The sequence below is a fragment of the Nannospalax galili genome, unplaced genomic scaffold, assembly GCF_000622305.1.
Source record: "Nannospalax galili isolate Female #2095 unplaced genomic scaffold, S.galili_v1.0 scaffold368, whole genome shotgun sequence".
Taxonomy (NCBI): Eukaryota; Metazoa; Chordata; class Mammalia; order Rodentia; family Spalacidae; genus Nannospalax; species Nannospalax galili.
Genome location: NW_008359963.1, coordinates 2207130 through 2226297, shown reverse-complemented (window position 1 = coordinate 2226297; position 19168 = coordinate 2207130). Strand labels below are relative to the sequence as shown.

Below are 19168 nucleotides of genomic sequence, written 5' to 3'. Positions count from 1 at the left end.
ATTGCAGGACAGTGACTCCAATTAGATCTAGCTGAGTGGTTCTGCCAAAGCAGAGGTCCAGATGGTGGTGGCCAGCATCCTGACCCCACAGGACTGCAATACTGTGCCCACAAAACACAGTCTCAGTTCTTAGCTGATTTCAGAATCTCTTCTCTATTGGATGCTTTGGCCCAGGTTCAGTGTTCTGAAGGCTGGGGTCCTGGAAAGGTGACCAAGAGAAACAGCTGTACTTCTCAGATTGAAGAGTTTAGGTACCAAAGAAGGGATCCATTTCCTAAAGAATCAGCTCTGCATACTGTTTGTGTTTTTATAGTCGATGGAATCCCACTGAAATGGGCCAACAGCCCATGGAAAATAGATGATACAGAGGCCCAAAAGTTCAGTGTCTTGCCACAATAAGAGGAAGATCATCCCACACCTACCACCCCCTCCAAGGCTCAGGGACTTTTGTGGAAGAGGTTGGTGGAAAGAATGTAAGAGCAGGAGGAAGGGATGGAGTATTAACTGGAAGTGTCCTCTGACCACTATGCCAGCAAGCCATAGTCACGTCCCCTTCCCATGCTCCCATGCTCCTCAAGGAGTCCATGGGGGAGTCAGTTACCCTTCCCACCCAATCAGTTGACCTTAGCTGCATTGGGGAAGGGACTAAGGATATATAAGCTGAGAACACCATGAGGCACCTCTTTCATTTGTGCTACTGTTGGGATGTCACAGGATCTATATTTGAGTGTGGATGTTTCAGGGCAGCTGAAAATGGGGGGCACACCCACCCTTCTCTGAACCCCCAACCTAGGCTCTGTTAGCAAGCCCAATAAACTTGTCAGGATTTTCCAAACAAAACAAAACAACAACAACAACAACAAAAAACAGAACTAATGGAAACCTTCATTATTCTACCAAAGTTGACCCATGTTGGCAAATCTTTTGGTCTTTGATTTCTTATTCCTATTTTTCCCCCTTAAACTTCATTGAATATAGATTTTTATGTAACCTGCTTCAAGTTATTTCTGGAAAAAATATGTTAAAATGGTCTCTTTTTGGAAATATATATGGCATAAGGAAAAAAAAGTCAGCTTTGCAAATCCTAACTAAAACTGAGCTTTCCTAAGACAAGCAACTCAGACTGGAATGAAGGGGCCACAAGAGAAGGGAAGGGAGCCAGAGCATGTGTCAGAATGGGGTGAAAAGTAGAGATGGAATCTGTGGAAACATCCATGAGCACTTTGCCTAATTCCACGCAGCATAGCATGTGAACCCTTCAATAAAGCACTGTTGGGCTATTGGGCAGATGGACTGACTCTTTAAAATCAACTTCTCAGGACAGACATGGTAGTGCCCGCCTGTGATCCCAGTACTCAAGAGTTAGAGAGAATCCTCAGTTACACAGCTAATTCCAGGCCAGCCCAGGCTACTAGGGACCCTGTCACAAAACACACAAGCCTGCTTTTCAAACAGAACTGGCCAGCAAGGTGAGGATGGGGAGGGAGTCCAGGTCATAGTGATGAGCCCTGAGGCTGGAACTGGTCCATCTGTCACTGAACCCTCACTGAAGTCCAGAGGGTTCCTAACTTCTCTGAGACTCAGCTCCTCTGTTTGCCAAACAGAGTTTGGATTATGAGACTTCTACGCATCTCTTCAATGGTGTCACTGGCTGTAACAATGTGCTTTTGTGCCTGATTAGAATGGGACTTTTGTGACACAAAGGTCAGTTACAACTTCGTAGAGGAAAGCATGCTGGCTTAGTGTGACAGGGAAGACAGAGACCATATTTACACTCTAAATGTGGAAGCACAGATGAACATTTCAAACAGCAAACTTACTAAGTGGGTTTTTTTGGGGGTAAAACAGGGGTGTGAGATGATGAACTGGAGGCTTTTGTTTTTATCCCTCCCACCCTTTCTCTAATTTTTTTTTGAGTCAGGGTCTCCCTGAAGCCCCAGTTGGCCTGGACTTCACTATGTAGACCAGGCTGGCCTTGATCTTACAGAGATCTGCCTGCCTCTGCTTCCTGAGTGCTGAGATTAAAGGCATGTGTCACCATGCCCAACTAAGATCTTACAGAGATCTGCCTGCCTCTGCTTCCTGAGTGCTGAGATTAAAGGCGTGTGTCACCATGCCCAACTAATTTTTCTCTCTTTCTTTCTTTCTTTCTTTCTTTCTTTCTTTCTTTCTTTCTTTCTTTCTTTCTTTCTTTCTTTCTTTCTTTCTTTTTTTTTTGATACAAGGTCGCAGGTAGTCCAGGCTGGCCTCAAACTTTCTGGGTAACTGACAATGACTTTGAACTTCTGACCCTCCTGCCTCCACCTCCTGAGTGCTGGGATTACAGGCATATGACACCACAACTGATGGGGATCAAATTTAGGGCCTTGTGTATGCTATGCAAGCTCTCTACCAATTCAGTTACATCTCTTGCCTTTCTTCCTGTAATCTTTTACTATCCATTCTTCCCCCTTATCTTCTCTGTAACCCTTCCTCTCCTCTCCTTGTGCTGGTGTGAATTGGTTGATATAAAAGAAAACAGAGATGCTGTTCCAGGAAGTCCACATCCAGATGGACTTTCAGTATGAGAGGGATTCCACAAAGCACAGGGATTCCTCTACGCCTGGTTTCCCTATCTTTCTGTACCTTCTTGTGCCCCAAAAAACTCTGTACCTCTGATCTCTGGATGATGGAGATTTGAGATGGCCCTGAACAAATCTGTTTCCCCACTAACTTTTGTCTCCAAAGCAGCAGGCCTTCATGATTCCAGTAACGCTAGGATGAGTTTCATTTCTGATTCTTTCTCATAAACTGTATGACCTTGAGGAAGTGAGTAAACCTCTCTGAGCCTCAGTTTCTTAATCAAATAGTGAATCTAAAAGCATTTTAGAACTTTAATGGCCTACAAAATGCGATAGATTATTATCATCATTGCAAAACTTTTTTAGCCTTTCTAAGAACCTCCTGGTAAGAAGCAAATTAATTCAACAGCTTGGAGCAAGGGTTGTTTACAAGGCAGAAAGACTATTTTCATGGTGTAGACTTCCAGTGCCACATGCCACCTTCCCTGTAAGCTGTACAGAGTGAAGGTCTGGGAATATAACTCAGTGGTAGAGTGCTTGCTTAGTATGCAAGAGGCCCTTAGTTCAATCCCAAGCACCAAAAAAATAAAAACTAAGAAGTTCAAACACATACATCAACAACGATGATTTTCTTCATCATCAAGATGCAATAACCACCTCTGCAAATAGACATCTCAAAGGCCAGCAGTATCAACATGAAGGTTGAAATAAACACACGGTTATACTTAAGATGGTAGTATCTATTCTCAAACTTTCCAAAATGTTCTTACAACTCACACTAGGACCAGAAGCAGATCTAGACCTTCATCTGGAAACTGAGGATCTGGTTTTAGGCCCATCCTTTGCAATTTCCATTAGAAAAAGGGAATAAAAGTGCTTGTCAGATTAAGTTATTTTAAAAGTTTCGTAGGGATGGTGGTGGCTGGACAGATGGCTCAATGCTTAGGAGCACTTGCTGTTCTTGCAGACGACCAGAGTTCAGTTCCTAGCACCCACATCCAGCAGCTCACAACCTCCTATAACTACAGTTCTGGGGATCTGAAGCCCTCTTCTGGCCTCCACAAGCACCTGCACTCATGTGCACATACCTACACACAGACACATCATCCACACACATCACATACTTTTTTTAAAGTTTCATAAAGGAAGTATGCATTATTAAGTCACAATAACCATTCACATATCAAGATAAAACCTCCCTCCCAAAATAAAGTTAAGAATGATATCAAGACAAACGGAAGTCAACTCCTAATACACTCAGTGAAATAGAGCAGGTCTGCATCTCCTGCAAGTTGTGATTAGGGTTAATTCTTGATTCATGCCTATTTCAACTTCAGCCTTACCAATGCTCTGAAATACAAAATCAACCTCTTGGTATTGTAATTAGTTAAACTTCAATGTATTTTATTTTAGAACGCTGTGTCTACAGAGTCAAAACGAAACAAAACAAAAAACATATAAAGATGTTTCAGTCAATGGATTTAGGGCAATTACCAGAAGAAAATGAGACTCTTGTCATCAGCAATAGATTTGGGGATAACTGCTAGGAATACAATTCTACCAGTCAGGCTACACTGCCTGTTCTTTCTTAGACACAGAACTGATGAGTAGTAATTGATTTAATCCTCTGAGTCACATCCATCTTCTATATAGTTTCTGCACAAAAATATTTACTACACTTTTCATTGAGTCACATGGGAATGAGTGTGAGTTGGCTGCCTAATAACAAATCGTCCTGTGTGATCTGAGGTGCTCTCTTGCACCAGTGATAAAATGGGTTGTAACTGACAGAGGAAGAAGACTGCTTCACATTCATCATGCAGACTAAACCAGCCCCTCCTGGGTGTCCCACAGTCCCACACCCCTGCGAGCCACATGGCTGGCTTCCCTAGGGCAGCGGACCCTTTACCTTCTTGCACGCAGATGGGTCTATCACTTGGGATCCAGCCTAGGGTTCCATTAAGATGTTTCATACACAGTCTCTTCGTAGAGCCCTTCAACTTGAATCCGTCTTGGCAGTGAAATCGGGTTACAGAGCTTTCAAAAAAAACTCCTCCACTGGGGGTCCGGAAGCCATTCTCTGGGACACCTGGGTCAGCACACACCTGAAGGTCATCGAATCCTAATGGACATAGAGAGAAAAGGTGTCTTGAATATGTTCTCTGGGAACTGTATTATTTCCTATCCTGTCACTTGGGCCACTTCAGCCTTATCAGTAAAATCAAGAGCATAAATATCCTGGCACGCACTTCACTATATAGAAGCAGCCAAGTTTGAGGAAGGCTCTTCCATGTCCACAATGTTCCAAATATGCCTTCAATGGGACGGATGGACATGCCCAAGCCCTGAAAAGGCAGCCTACTTGCTTTCTCTACAAAGCAAGAAAATTCAGTTCATAACCCCTCACTAAGCAGTTACCAAGAACCACTTCACGCAACTCTGTGGAGATGGGGTTGGTGTGCCCATCTCCCCTTCCCCAGCACAGTCTGCTGTTCCAGCACTGGTCTCAGCCTAGACCCAGAAGGCAGTATGCATCACTGGGGCTCTTGGATGATCTACCTGCTTCCAGCTGCTGCCTGGATGCTGGACCAATCAGGTCCTACCCCTCTTTGACACTCTGAGCTGCTAAAGGTCTACAGTTGTTGGTGACACCCCTTACCCTGTGTGCATATATCAGACTCACACTCCCTCCCCGCTGGCCTCATAGCTCTAGACACTCTGTCAGGGTCATGGTGCTAAAGGCCTCTCAGCATGGGAGGTGCAGTGGTGGCAGGGTGTCTGGAAGTCACTGTCAGAGCTCCCTCTGTGCAGAGATGATGAGGAATTGTGGAGTGAGGGAACAGCTAAGAGGGAAGAGGGTGCAAGCACATGACACTACTCAAGTATCAGCAAGTCTGATAGTGCATCAAAACAACGTGCCACCGTCCAGGCATCAACAGTGCCCGTCCAGCAAAGGGGCACTGGAGAGTCATGTATGGCTTTGTGTGTGTACTCTGAGGGAAAGTGCTGTATATGTCAAGTGCTTCCTAAGTGAGGGATGTCACGATTCCCTCTGGAAGGATGTACATTCTCCCTTTTAAACAAATGTATGTTATCAATGCTACTGAAGTTGTTCAAATTAGCAGCAACAGAATTCATGATGTCATCATAGCCTAGAAGGTGTCCTAGAAGCACAGGTATCTTGAGCCCCCAAACTGGGGTGACTGGACATTTTTGGCAGTCTGGAGGGAAAAGTCATTCTCTCTCTAAGTCAGACAGAACTAGTCTCTGCTCTAATTGTATTGGGATGGGGTACATGTGTGTCACTGGATGCCACAGAAAGGCAAGAGAAGCATGCTGTCCCAGAGGATGGGGAAGCCTCTGGAAGGCCTCCAGCTGTGACCTTAGGAGAATAGACATGTCATCCAGAAAGGAAGATGGGCACTATGGGTTCAGGTCAGAAGGCGGCAACGAGGGGCTGTGGGAATGGGGCAGGCACAGGGAGGAAGGGACACAGGGATGGTGGGCAGAGGGAAGAGACATAGTGGGGAGGGAAAGCGGGGAGGAGACAAGCGGGGGACATACAGTGGAGGGGGGAAGGAGGAAGGGGGCAGGGAGAGGGGATGTAAGGAGGTAGGTAACTGTTGAGCTATTTCAGGAAAGAGGTGGCTCTACCAGCCCTTGGGTAAAGGACATCAGCTGTAGATGGGGCACTGCAGGCAAGTGAAGGAGATGAGGGCAGGAGCCTGTGGGTTGGTCTGGATGCAAAGGAGGGAAATATGGGGCAGGGCAGGACTATAAGCTTTGAACAGGAGTAGGATTAGGATCAGCCTTGCATTTTAAGGTCACTTATCTGACATCTATACAGAGGACTGGTGGGTATGGCCAGCAGTGGGTGGGAAATCACCCAAAGTGCTCCCAGACCCAGTTGAAGTAGCTGGGGGTAGAGGGGTTCCAGTGGTGACACTTTTACAAAGCTTTCCAAATGACTCCTGGGTAGCCAGGCCAGCACTTGCCTGAGAGCCAGCTCATAAGAACCACAGTATTTCAAGGCTACTATTTCAATTCAGGAGGGAATGGGTGAGTTGGAAAGAGGGCAGGGACACTGAACAAAGAGTGTCACCAGAGACATGAAGGACACAGTCACAAAACCTGGTGGACAACTGAACAGGATAGGAACCAGGTCAGCAGAGTGAGTTAGAAGAGGGGTTTCTAGGATACTCCCCAGCTCTGACCCACATGACAGGGTAGATAGTGGTGCTATGTACTTAGAGTGGCAGAGTGGGATGAAGAATGGGTCCCAGGAGGAAGAGGAGGGGTTCAGCATGCATTCTCAGAAATGTGTGGGCTACTCTGGAGAACCAACTAGAAGCTCCTTAGGGCCCTATACTATTTCATGCCCAGGCAGCAAATGAAGCCACTGTTGGCATACTCCCAGGATTAGGACAGTGTGAGGACAAGAGCAGCTGAGGACACTTAATGAAGTGACACCAACCAAGGACATGGAGACTTAAGGGCCATCGTGAAGGAGGACCTGCCCAGTGACCCTGAAACAAGGGAGAGTTTCAGGAAGGAAGGAATGCGCAGCACGTCAGACTTCATTCACTGGTCAGCTAAACAAAGCAGAGCCCAAACGCATCCATAGCTAAAGACAGGACACTGGGACCACTATCCAGGCATCTTAAGGGGCAGGATGAAACTTGTCTGCTGATGTTTAAAGAGGGGGAGTGACAGTAAACGTGACTTCTCACTCAGGAGGCTCATCGTGAACAGAACACTAGGTAGCTATCTTCGAAAGACGGTCAAGGCAGTGCTTTTACTACTGTTGCCTGTAGTCCCACGCACTCTAGAGGCTGATCAGAGTGAGTGTGAGGCCAGCCTGAGTTACACAGTGAGTTTCAAGCTAGCCTGGACTACAGAGTAAAACACTACCCCCCCACAAAATATCTTGAGATAAAAGAAATCTAAGCCTCTCTATACAATAGGGGAAAACACGGGAAAATGGAAAGCCGCAGCTGAGGAGGAGTGAGGGAGCCACGGGAGTGCAGTAAGCTGTTGCCACCTGGATGTGGGCAGGGAGGAGGGACTTATCTTCCACTGCCACACCCATGACTGAGGGAAGGACATTCACATAACCCAAGCTTCCTTAGAGTCTAAACAAGAGGTTTCTCTTCCTATCAGGGCAACCCTGGTCTCACCTTTCAAGGTTTTCTTTACCCTGTTAATGACTGTTGGTCCACTGACCTACTTCCTCTGCTGGTCTGTGGAAGCCTACGTGGGAGACTTGATGTTCCTCATCTCCTCAGCACCCAGCATTGTGTGTAGCTTATGGCGACCATTCCACAAGTACTGCTAGTGAAAGATGGGTGTGTGGATGTGTAGATGGATATAGAATGGGTGGGTAGAAGTGTGGATGGGTAAGTAGATGGATAGGTACATGAATAAATAGGTGGATGGATAGTTGGATGGGTGGGGTAGATGTGTGAATGGATGGGGAGATGAGTAGATAGATGGATGGTATGGTACATCAATAAATAGATGGGTAGATGGTAGATAGGTGGATGGATAGATGCAAAGACGGATGGGTGAGTAGATGTGTGAATGGATAGATGAATAGATGGATGGGTAGGTAAATGCGTATAAGGATGAATGACAGATGAATAGATGGATGGGTACATCAATAAATAGATGGGTAGATGGACAGATTTATAGGTGGACAGATGAGTAGATATGTGAATGATAGATGGATGGATCAATGGATGAATAGATGAGTGGATGGATGATGTGTACATGTACAGATGGGTGAATAGATAGAAGGGTGGATGGGTGAATGATGGTGTGTGGTTATATGAATGGATGGATGGAATGGCATGCCAATTAGTCTGCTACCCATCAGGCAACCACTGCTCCCATACCACGAAACAGTACCACCAGTGGCCAGAAGCATATGAGAAGATGTGTCATGCTCTCCTACAGCGCACTCCCTCTCGACACCTTTCACCTTCCTGTCTTCTCCTAACCCGAATGGACTATGTTCCTTAACTTTCTACAACTTTTTCCCAAGTCGCAACCCCAAATGCCTCAGTCCTTTTGCTTCTTCACCAATATGGGGCAGGGCAGGTCTATGTTGAGCTTTGGCTGAGACATCTGTGCTCCCCCAACACACACTTTCCAGCCAGTCATCCCTACTATCAAACATTCAGCACTGCTGATTTCAAAGTTGCTTCAGATGGCCACACCCTGTCCTTACCACAAAGCTGATCTCTTTCAGAGGAGGATAGACTGACTATTCAAGGGCAGGCTGGAGAGCCATCCAAAAGATGAGCGAATTCATCAGGAAAATCATTCCTGTGCTCATAAAAACGTGATGAGAGCTTCATGGAAACTGCGGTGGGAGAGCAGCAGAAGGTCCTCACGAGCCCGACTCTGTGCTGTCTTTACTCCCCTCTCTGCTTCCATCTAACCATAGCTAACATGACCATGTTTCTAAGCATGGTCCAGGGCTGAGGCTCTGCAATGCTGCTGACCACAGATACGGCCACTGGTACGAAAACAGAGTCATCAGAAGACAAGATGGTGCAAGAGAAAAAAATCTTCATTTGGATAACTACTCCCATTGAGTGAGGCAGTAATTTTCTAGGCCTGCCAGATCTCAGAGTCTTTGTTTCAAATTATCCCTTAGTAGATCAATTCCCAGCCCAAGCAATTTCTCTGCAGAGTCCTCTGTTAGTGTCCCTCTGTAATGATGATGGTCAACTCCATCTGATAATGAATCCATTAAGGAATGGGCTGATGTAGGTATTAGAAGGAGGAGAAAATAATTTGTGTACAGGTCCACTTAAATCATCTCATCCTAGGAATCTGCTTTCTTAAAGCTCAAACCTATTTCCTTCCCATCCTTCAAATTTTATGCTTTGGATAAGTGATCACGGCCTGGAGGGCAGAAGTGGATCCCAGAATGATTTCAGACATAGGAGGAGCTGGAGGAGCGGGACAGGAAGTGCATGAACTCAATCAGTCCTCAGCATCAGCCTCCCCTGGCTGCTCCTCCTACAGTCAATCCAGAGGGTAGTGTGTACACAAAAGAGACACTCCATGGCGGTTACTTTTATGTCACCTTACTGCACTATGGATGCCCAGATACTAGTCCCATTATTTTGGGACTGTCTGTGCCACCATGCTTCTGGGTGGGATCAACATGAGACTCAAGACTAAGCAAAGTGGCTTACCCCCCTGCCACTCCACCCCCAGTGTGGGGCAGCCTCATCCGCTGTCTGGACAGAGCAAAAGGAGTAGGAAAATATCCTTTCTCCCAGCTTCTGGTCTTCAAGCCTGAGCACAGCTCTTCTGCCTTTACAGGATTTGGCTCAGGACTTCCACCACTGGCTCTTCTGGGCCTTTAGGCTTAAAATTAGAACTACACTGACTCTCCTGTGTCTCCAGGAGATAAAGATGACGACTGGATAGATGGGTGGACAGACAGATGGATGGATGGATGGACAGCCATGTATCTATTAGTTTTATTTTTCTGGAGAACTCAGACCCATATAGGCTTCCTAAAGTGCCCAGGTTCTTCCAATATGTGAATGATAGGAAAATCGACCATCCCTGCCTCTAGTGAAGGCCATTTCACCCATCTCTCCAATCCTTGGGTTCAAGTATGCAGCCCATTCGTTGGGCAGTGTTAGTGCCTAGGCCCTGGGTCTGGACAATGTAGGTACACAGTCCTAGCCTCGGGGACCTATGGGATTGGCTTCCTCTCCAGCACATCCTTTTTGGGTGCTAGTATTATAATCTCTGGTGCCGGTTTTCCTGCCCAGTGTTGTGAGGCCAGATCAAGTCAAAGGCACAGCTATAGTTTGGACTTTGGATGCAGCAGATACCAGGATCCCCTCTCTTTCTTTTCCCTGAACCAAAATCCATATGAATAACAGGGATTGGGAGTGGTCCTCTCCTTACACAAAGAAATGTATCAGATGATGAGGTCTTGACACTTCTGGCTTGGTTACTCCTTAGCCTGCTGAAACTTACCAGACAGTTCTACTGTGAACAACATAAGAAGTCTTTGAAAAGGATCATAAAAATGAAAGAGGTGTGAAAAGCAATCTTTGGGGCTATTATAGCTGAAAAGTCATATTCTAGAAGGGAAGAGTGTATCGAATGTAGCCAAATCAATTTAGAGCTAGGGCTGGGTTTCCATTTCTTTGTAAACTGCTGTATGGGTCTATAGGGGGAAGAAACAGGATACAGACACAAAAATTGATTTTGCATACATTTCCTTAGTGAGAGGGTACTGGAGTGAGAGAGAAAGGGTTATGCCTGCAAAAGTTTAAACATATATCTTTGCAGATATTAAATAGAATTAAGAGTGATCCCCAAGCCTTGCTTCTACTCCAAAGCATTTATGTTGACTCAGAGTTGGCATTCAAATCTCCTACAAGGTCACTGATCTGACCCCTGTGGCCAAGGGGTGTAAGGCTAAGGGACTGGTACATCACCCTAGTGGTTAAATGAGAGTGAAACTCAAACCTGGGGCTCTGATTCTCAGTTCAGTGCTCCTACCACTATCACCAACGTTATCTCTACTAGGGTTTTTCTCCTTGTATTTCAATTCACAAATGAAACAGATTTCTGTGATGCTTTCAATTCTTTAAGGCAAACAATACATTTAAACATTTGAGAGTCACCATATGTTAGAGCAAACAGCAATGCTGGGGTGCTTGGTAGCTGGATATAACAGTCCTCATGGTTTCCCAAAGCTGACCCTTCTAGCACACCATCTCAGTGTGAAGAGGCCAGGGAACCTGGATTGTCACCTAAGACATCCAAGAATCCAGACAGTCAGCCATCACACATGTCCTGACCAAAGCAGTGGTCCATAGTATGCCTCCAATGTTAAAGATATTCTGGGAGCGAGCACAGCCTAACCCCTGATGACAGTTGCATGAGACTAAGTCTTGAACACTGGACTGCATATCAAGAGTCAGGGAGGAAAGAGAAATATGTGGTGGGCTTGCTGGAGTCTCTTGACCACCCATACTCTTCCCTGCACTGATCTAGGCATCCCAAGTTCATCTTCAAACAAGCTAATGCCTGCCTTTTCCTCAGCACGAACAATGTTAGTAACGTTGCTTATAAACCATCTAATCAGTAAACTGTCTCTGTGCTCCAAGAAATGTTTATACCGGGGTGGGAACCCTCTATCCCATAGAGAAAAATCATCAAAAGGTCTTCCAATGTTTAAAGTTTGCAAGTTTATTCACCCACTAAAATGAATCATGCTGTGCTGGGATCTGTGTGTGTGGGGGGGGAGTCTCTTGTATTATCCTCAGTTTCCCACACCTCAAAACTCCCACAGCCTTAAACCTGCCTGGACTTATTTTTCTAAATGAAAACGTGTATTGACATTCTGTCTTATCCAGGATAAGATCAATGTCCATAAACCATCTGAGCTGGTATTGTGTCTACATCAAGGGATCAGCAATGGAAAGAAAAGAAAGAGGCTACATCAAAGCAATCCCATTAAGTTACAGCTACTAAGCACATAAAGCCAGTCTCTAATGCCAAGATTAAAAAACCCAGTGCTCCTGGACATGGCAGTCTGGTAGCACAGGACCACCTGGCATGGCCTGTTTTCGGCCACCTTGCAACAAATGACACATCAGGGCTGTCCATGCCCCTGCCCTGCCTGTCAGCCTGTTAGTTCCTAGTTGCATGTGAGTCCCAACAGTGTTGGAAGCTTCCCCAGAGTGAGACTCCAGAGAAGTTCTCCATAATCAGGAGGCCTGTTCTGAGCCATGGCCAGGCTCTAGCCCCTAGAGGACTGCCTTGCATGACATTGGGAAGTTTAGACAATACCAACAGAGCTGGTAACTAATCAGCTATGCCCAATTTCCATAGAGAAGGAGTTGAGCAAAGCCCATGCAAATCAGCCCGACTGAAGAGAAGAGGGCCAAGTGGGTCGGGGAGACCTCGAGGGAAGAGGAGGAGCCCCCAGACAGAACCAGCTTGTGACATAAAAGGTAGGAGACAGAGGTACACGGTTAAAATAACAAGGAAAATCACTGGAAAAATGTGACTTGCTTTACACAGATTCTTCATAATACATTTCCATAAGATTATTAAGTGTTTCTTGACCTGTGTTCCAGGACCAATAACATCCATGGTTGGCAAAACTTCAGATTTGTTTTTAAAAAGAAAAAGGAAGAAGGGGAGAAAGGCTTTTAAAAAACAGATAAGGAAGGAAAAATTACGATCTGTTTATATCATAGACTCTGTCAACAAACGGTGCTGGGCATGGGAGAGATGGGTGCTTAGGGGCAGTCAGTCAACAAACAGGAACTGAGCCCTCCTGAATAGTGAGCTTACATCCCGAATGTTCAGAAGTTTGGCTGTTTTCTTTTTTGTTTTTTTAATTTTAAAGATAGGGTCTACCTATGTAGACTTGGTGATTCTTCCACCTCAGCCTCCTCTGCATGCTGGGATCGCAGGTGAGTGCCACCACACCCAGCTTCAGCCTCATTCACTAGTTTTTTGGTTTGGGTTTGTTTTTTGTTTTTTTGGTATTTTTGGTCTTTTGAGACAGGGTCTCCCTGTAGCCCCATCTGGCCTGAAACTCACTATGTAGACCAGGCTGGCCTTGAACTCAGATCTGCCGGCCTTTGCCTCCCGAGTGCTGGGACTAAAGGTGTGTGCCACCATACCCAATGCTTGTTTTTGTTTTTTTTTAAATCTGCAAGTTGTGGCCTTATATTAGACCTTGAAGTTAATTTTAAGGGTCATAGCCAGTAATTTTTTTTTTTTTTTGGTTCTGTTTTGTTTCTTTTCATGGCATTGGGGCTTAAAGTCCAAGCCTTATGACAAGCAAGAGCTCTATCACTAAGATATATCCCCAGCCCCCTTTTTACTTTTTATTTTGAGACAGCCTCTTACTAAGGCTTTGAACTCACTCTGCAGCCCAGGCAGGCCTTGAACTTGAGATCTTCCTGCCTTGGCCTCCCTGGTAGGAATCACAGACCTTTATCCCCAGGCCTGGCTACTACCAACATTCTTTAGAAATGAAGTGAAACTGGGAGAAGTCAGGGTGCACCCTATATGTAGAGGTGCAGATGGCTTTGTGTGGCTTTTGTTGTCCTTGTGCAAGCATGCTTGTTTGCAATGTAATCTCTTTCTCTCAGTGATCACAGTCAAAAAGGTTGGCCAAAACACTGCTTTCAATACCTCAACAATGTCAGGATGTTGACAGCACATTTACTTGAAATGATGTAGCTAGTGCTTCAGGGCATAGGGAGTCTGTGGAATGGGAGCACATGTTTTGAATCCCAGATCTGCTATTTTTCTAGCTGTGTAACCTTGGGTAAATTTCTTAACCTCTCTGTCTTGAGTTTCTTTATATAATAACAAAGCATTCTAAAAATCATCTCCACTTCCTGGGCTATTGTGACCTTTAAGTGAGATGTAAATATATACAAAGCTGTAAGTTGCAGATGATAATTGCATAGTTAATGTCTGCAAGGTACTATGTTATTAATGTTCAGCCAGTTCCCCAAAGGGTAAAAACATACTGCTTCATACAGGAGCAATTGCCTCATTTCCTAGCGCCACCTTAACCTCAAGATATTCAAGCCTCTCTTTGTTTCTAATTTGTCATTTTGAACATGGCTGTAAGCATTAAGTCATCAAACAGTTCATAGGAACACAAAGACCTCTGGGGAACCAAACTCAGGGTTCTTTAGGAGCTCCAGCTGGAGAGGAAATGTCAGGGCCAGCAGTGCTCAGTGTACAGACAGCCATGACCTCTCTTCTCAGAGACTGTAGCTAGGTCCTGTGGATGATGCCAGTGGCCTCTCTTGGAATGAGCAGTCAGCTCAGGGCAAGAGAGGCTTAAAACAAAATTATCAATAGGAGAAAATACAGAAAAAAAACATCAACAAAGGAACTTCCTCCTATCATTCCATAATTCAGTGTATTATCAGTTATACAGTTAAAGAATATCTGGAAGAGAGAGAGAAAGTGACATCTGTTGCCATTTATTGGACTAAACACATTTTTTTTCCTGCAAAAGCAGTATCCCTTGGGAAATATATGCAAAGGAACAGAAGAAACCCAGACATGGCTAGTTACTATAGTAATATTTCTGCCACCCCAGGAGCATGATAAGTTATTTATTATAGCAGATTTAGACTAACGAGACACCACTTAAACCTGGTTTTCTAAGACACAATGAGTGTTGGGATGCAGGATTCATTTGCATGGGTTGAAAAGCTCAACATCTGGAGTGCATTTCCCAGAAACTACATGGAACGCCCCGCCCCATGCTCACACACTGAATATTTGGATGCTAATCAAGTTAGGTAACACTTCCCAAGGAACAGTGCGGAGGTTTTAATGTTTTGAGAAATATCCAGAGATGAATATAAAGTGTGCTATGTCTGAGCAAGTGTAAACATCACAAAAATAAGTCTTAATGGCATAATTTAGACTTGATTAAAATGGATAAAGACCACAGATGTGGAAGTCAGAGCAGTCCCCGTTTGATGCCAGAACTGATATTTTTCCCCTCTTGATTTAATTCTCTTTGATTACCCAATTATTCCTAAGTCCTTTCACTCAGTTTCAGTTCCAATAAAACCAATAACAAAGCTAACTCATAATGGGATTTTCACCGCAGTCTCCTGATATGGCTGCATGAAAGCAAGGCCAGCGACATAGCAGAATCATCCAAACTGTGCTAGGACAGGACAACAGCATCCATCCACGTCTGGCTGAAACAAAGCAAGCACCAGCCAGCAGCAAAGGCAGGATTCCTTCCGTCTGCAGGAGACAGTGGAGGGACAATTTACAGATGATGTAAATTTTAGGGCCATCAGTTGTCTAGACATTTGAGTGGGCGTGATGGAAAACAGGTTGGTATGTTTAAAGAGGTGTCTCTTTTCTAAACAAATGCTTACTGAGTATAATGCAGGTTGCTAGCTCTGTGACCTTGGACATATAACTTGATAATTCCCATTTAAATATCTTACTGAAAATGGGGTTTCTTAGGTCCTTTCTACTTCAAAATGCCACAGTTTCTAATCTCATCCTCCTTAAAGGTACCGTCTCATGTATGCCAGGCTTCCCTCAAATTGCTGATGTAGCTGAGCATGACTTTGAACTTCTGATCCTCTTGTGTCTACCTCTCAAGTGCAGGAATTACAGACATGCACCGCTAAACCTGGCTCATGTGGTGCTGGGGATCAAACCCAGGGCTTCCTGCATGCTATGCAAGCACTCCACCAATTGAGTTACCTCCGGCCTTCTAATACCATCTTGATAAAATCTGGCAACAAGCTCCCAGAGCACAAGTGCTTAGACCCACACATCCCAAAAGACAATTCATGAGCAGTCTATATATAGATACCTTAGAATGCCTGTGGCTGTTTGTTGTTGTTTTTTAAAAAACCTAAAATTTTCCTTCTTTTCTGTGAGCAACAGGTTTCAGGCAATACTAAAACATGTCTCTCTCATGTACTCAGCTTCATAGTTGACATAGTCTTGTTTCATCCCACAACATCCCCAAGAGATGATGTAACAGTTTGATACCATTAGTTCTCACAGTCACTTTATGAAAATCCAACTGTTAACTGTAATAACTTTCAAGCAGTCTTTTTTTAACTGTATTGCACAGCCCCCACCTCGATAGTTCATTCACAAACTGCAATCTGTCAGCACATGAGGCTTTTAATCTCTCTACCTTTGAGAGTCGATATAAATAATAGAGAGTTTACTAACATAAAACACCCCATCTCTAACACATTATGTTAGTAAACTCTCTATTTTTGTGAGATAATCAACTTATAAACAGAAAAGGCTCAGAGGTTCCAGTCCATGCATGGCTGGCCTTGTGGCTTTTAAAAAATATATATATTTTATTTATTATTTTTATGTGTATGAGCGTATTACCTTCCTGTATGTGAGTGCACCCAGGTCGTGCAATGTCGCGAAGGTCAGAAGAGGGAGGTCAGAAAAGGGTGTTGGACTCCCCTGGAACCAGAGTTAAGGACGGTTTGTAGCCACTATGTGGGTGCTGGGAATCGAACCCGGGTCCTCCCCAAGAGCAGTCAGTGCTCTTAACCACTAAGCCATCTCTCCAGCCCCATGGCCTTGCGGCTTTTAAGGCAGCACTTCATGGTGGGAGTGGGAGTGGGAGTAAAGCTGCTTACCTCATGGAATGAGAAGAGAGAGGTGGGGGAGAGGATCAGGAGTCCAGTACCCCTTCAAGGGGACACCTCAGTGACCTAACTTCCTTCAACCCAGTCCTACCACTCACAGGTTCCGGTTCCACCACATTCCAACAGTGCCAAGAGCCAAAGCGAAACATATGGGCTTTTGAGGGACACTGAACATCCATGCTGCAGCATGTTGTAAAATAAACGATGGAAAAGAACGTGCTGTAGACTTAGGCAGTATATGCAGGATGACCATCCTCGTTCACTGAGGGGTTAGCCGCTGATGGATGAACCTTAGTGTGTGACTGGCCAAGTAACATGATGAAAAAGCCCTGTTTTTTCCTTTTGTTTTCTTTTAGGATGATAATCCAGGGGACATTCTTGCTTCCATCACCTACATTAATTTACCATCAAGACTTGCCCAGATGTCCCTGTCACCACCGTCCCCTCAGATCCAGCTGCTTTGGATGGAAGCAGCAATCATTAGGATGCTGTTCCTTCATTATCCAGATGCGTGCCAGCAGATCTTTTATCTGAATGTGGTGTGATAATTTATTTAAATTATTTACTTTAAATAGCAAGTTTTATCACTTATCTCCCTTTCAGGGATATTTAAGGCTTTACAAAAATATTCTGAAAACCACACAATAGGCAAGTGGATATAAACAGAAACTTTACAGGAATTCTGCCCAGAAATTGCAAGAAGTAATCTTAAAATTTCATCTAAATAACTTTCCTTATTTTATAGATGAGAAAAACAAGGCCAGGAAAGTGCAGATGACTGTGTAAGCGTGCACAGCTCTGAGGAGGAGAGGACTGGACCACGGGGACTGATTGTACATCCAGATCCTCCTTGCTGCAAAAGAAGCAGACCTCGGCTCCACAAAGCGGCAATGCTCTGCCCGCTGCTGCCACAGGTGTCTTGGACCTGTAGGCACTCATACCGTGATACTCCTCTCCAGAAGATGCACAGGGGCCGTGAAACAGAAAGGGGAACACTAGAATAAAGGTGGAAATATAAGGACACTCTGATAAGGACAACTGTACGGATTCATTCAAACTTGCTGAGAGTCGGTGCTTGGTACTTTTCTGACCATAAACAAAATTGAAGGAAATATTAATCTTCTGATGCATAAAAAGAATTATGTGTCTTCCTCTCCTGACAAATTATCCCCAAAGCATCACAGAGTAAAACATTAAAAACAAAAAACGAAACAGAACTTATTGCAACAGACCAATGTGGGTTCAAGGTAAAATTAAAAAAAAAAAAAAGTGGGATGTAGCACGTAGGCTGTCCCCAGCCACCTTGAAGATCACAGCCACTCCCCGTAGATAAGCCCTTTTCCTTTTGCCCCTTGCTCCAAGCTGGCTACCTATGGGATGCTGGTAGTCTTTGTCAACAGGAGAAAGCTGGCTCTGGGGGAAACAGCAGGCAGCCACTGCAACAGGTGCTGTGGAGATAGGAAGCCAGGGCCCCATGTTGGGTGTACTCAGGGGCCACAGGCTGGGCTTGTCGCATACCAGAATGGGGAAAGAGATGTAGGAGTGAGTGCCTGAGCCTTCCCTGGACAGCAGAGTGGATTGTGTGATTCAGAGAAATACAGAAATTTCAATGCTCTTGACTCTTGGGGGTGGTCTCCACCCCCAAAGTCTCACTCTTGGTATGTGTGTTTACAATGAACAGGGAGAAGTGACTCTCGTGGCAGCAATTCTAGAATGTATGAGGCCTGGACTGAGGTCACTCCCCCAGGACAGGATGGATTTTGCTAAGACTAGTTCTTTGGGACAACCCCTGTCATATCTTTAGCAAGTACAGTGTTGGCTAACCTTATCTTGTCCTTTACAAAATTGGGCAATTTTTTTTCTCATGTGTGACCTCTGCAGCTTACTGAGTGCCACATCAACCGCACAAGAGCACCTTTGCTGAGTCTGGCTCCTGAGATGATACTGAGGTGTGCCTGGGTCTGACAAGTGGGCCTCACTTGTGGCCAGCTGGAGGTCATTCCTGAGTGTTGCACATTTAATCTTTCACTGTGTTCCATGGCCTGCAAGTCTACCTGTCTCTTTAGACTGAACAGCTCTTAACCACACAGGTCAGTTATCATAGACACCGCTGTATGTGTAAGGGTTAGCTTCTGACACTGGGGCTGCACTTCTTACACAAGAACAGCTGTGATGTGTGACTCTAGGGTGGACTCACAACTGTTATTTTTTAATATTTTATTTATTATTATTTATTATTTTTTGTGTATGAGTGTATTGCCTGCATGTATGTAAGTGCACTCATGTCATGCAATACCTGTAGAGGTCAGAAAAGGGCATCAGATTCCCTGGAAATGAAGTTATGGATGGTTGTTAGCCACCATGTGGGTGCTGGGAATTGAACCCAGGTCCTCTGCAAGAGCAGCCAGTGCTCTTAAC

At 44.9% G+C, this 19168-nt stretch overlaps 1 protein-coding gene across 2 annotated transcripts in view; it reads right to left on the bottom strand.

The window, feature by feature from the left end:
* Susd4 (sushi domain containing 4) overlaps positions 1–19168 on the bottom strand; it is a 136644-nt gene that overhangs the window by 64713 nt on the left and 52763 nt on the right. For both annotated transcript variants that reach the window (XM_008823745.2, XM_008823747.2), the window contains exon 3: positions 4471–4683. In XM_008823745.2, the coding sequence (XP_008821967.1) occupies positions 4471–4683 (213 nt within the window). The remainder of the gene's footprint in view (positions 1–4470; positions 4684–19168) is intronic.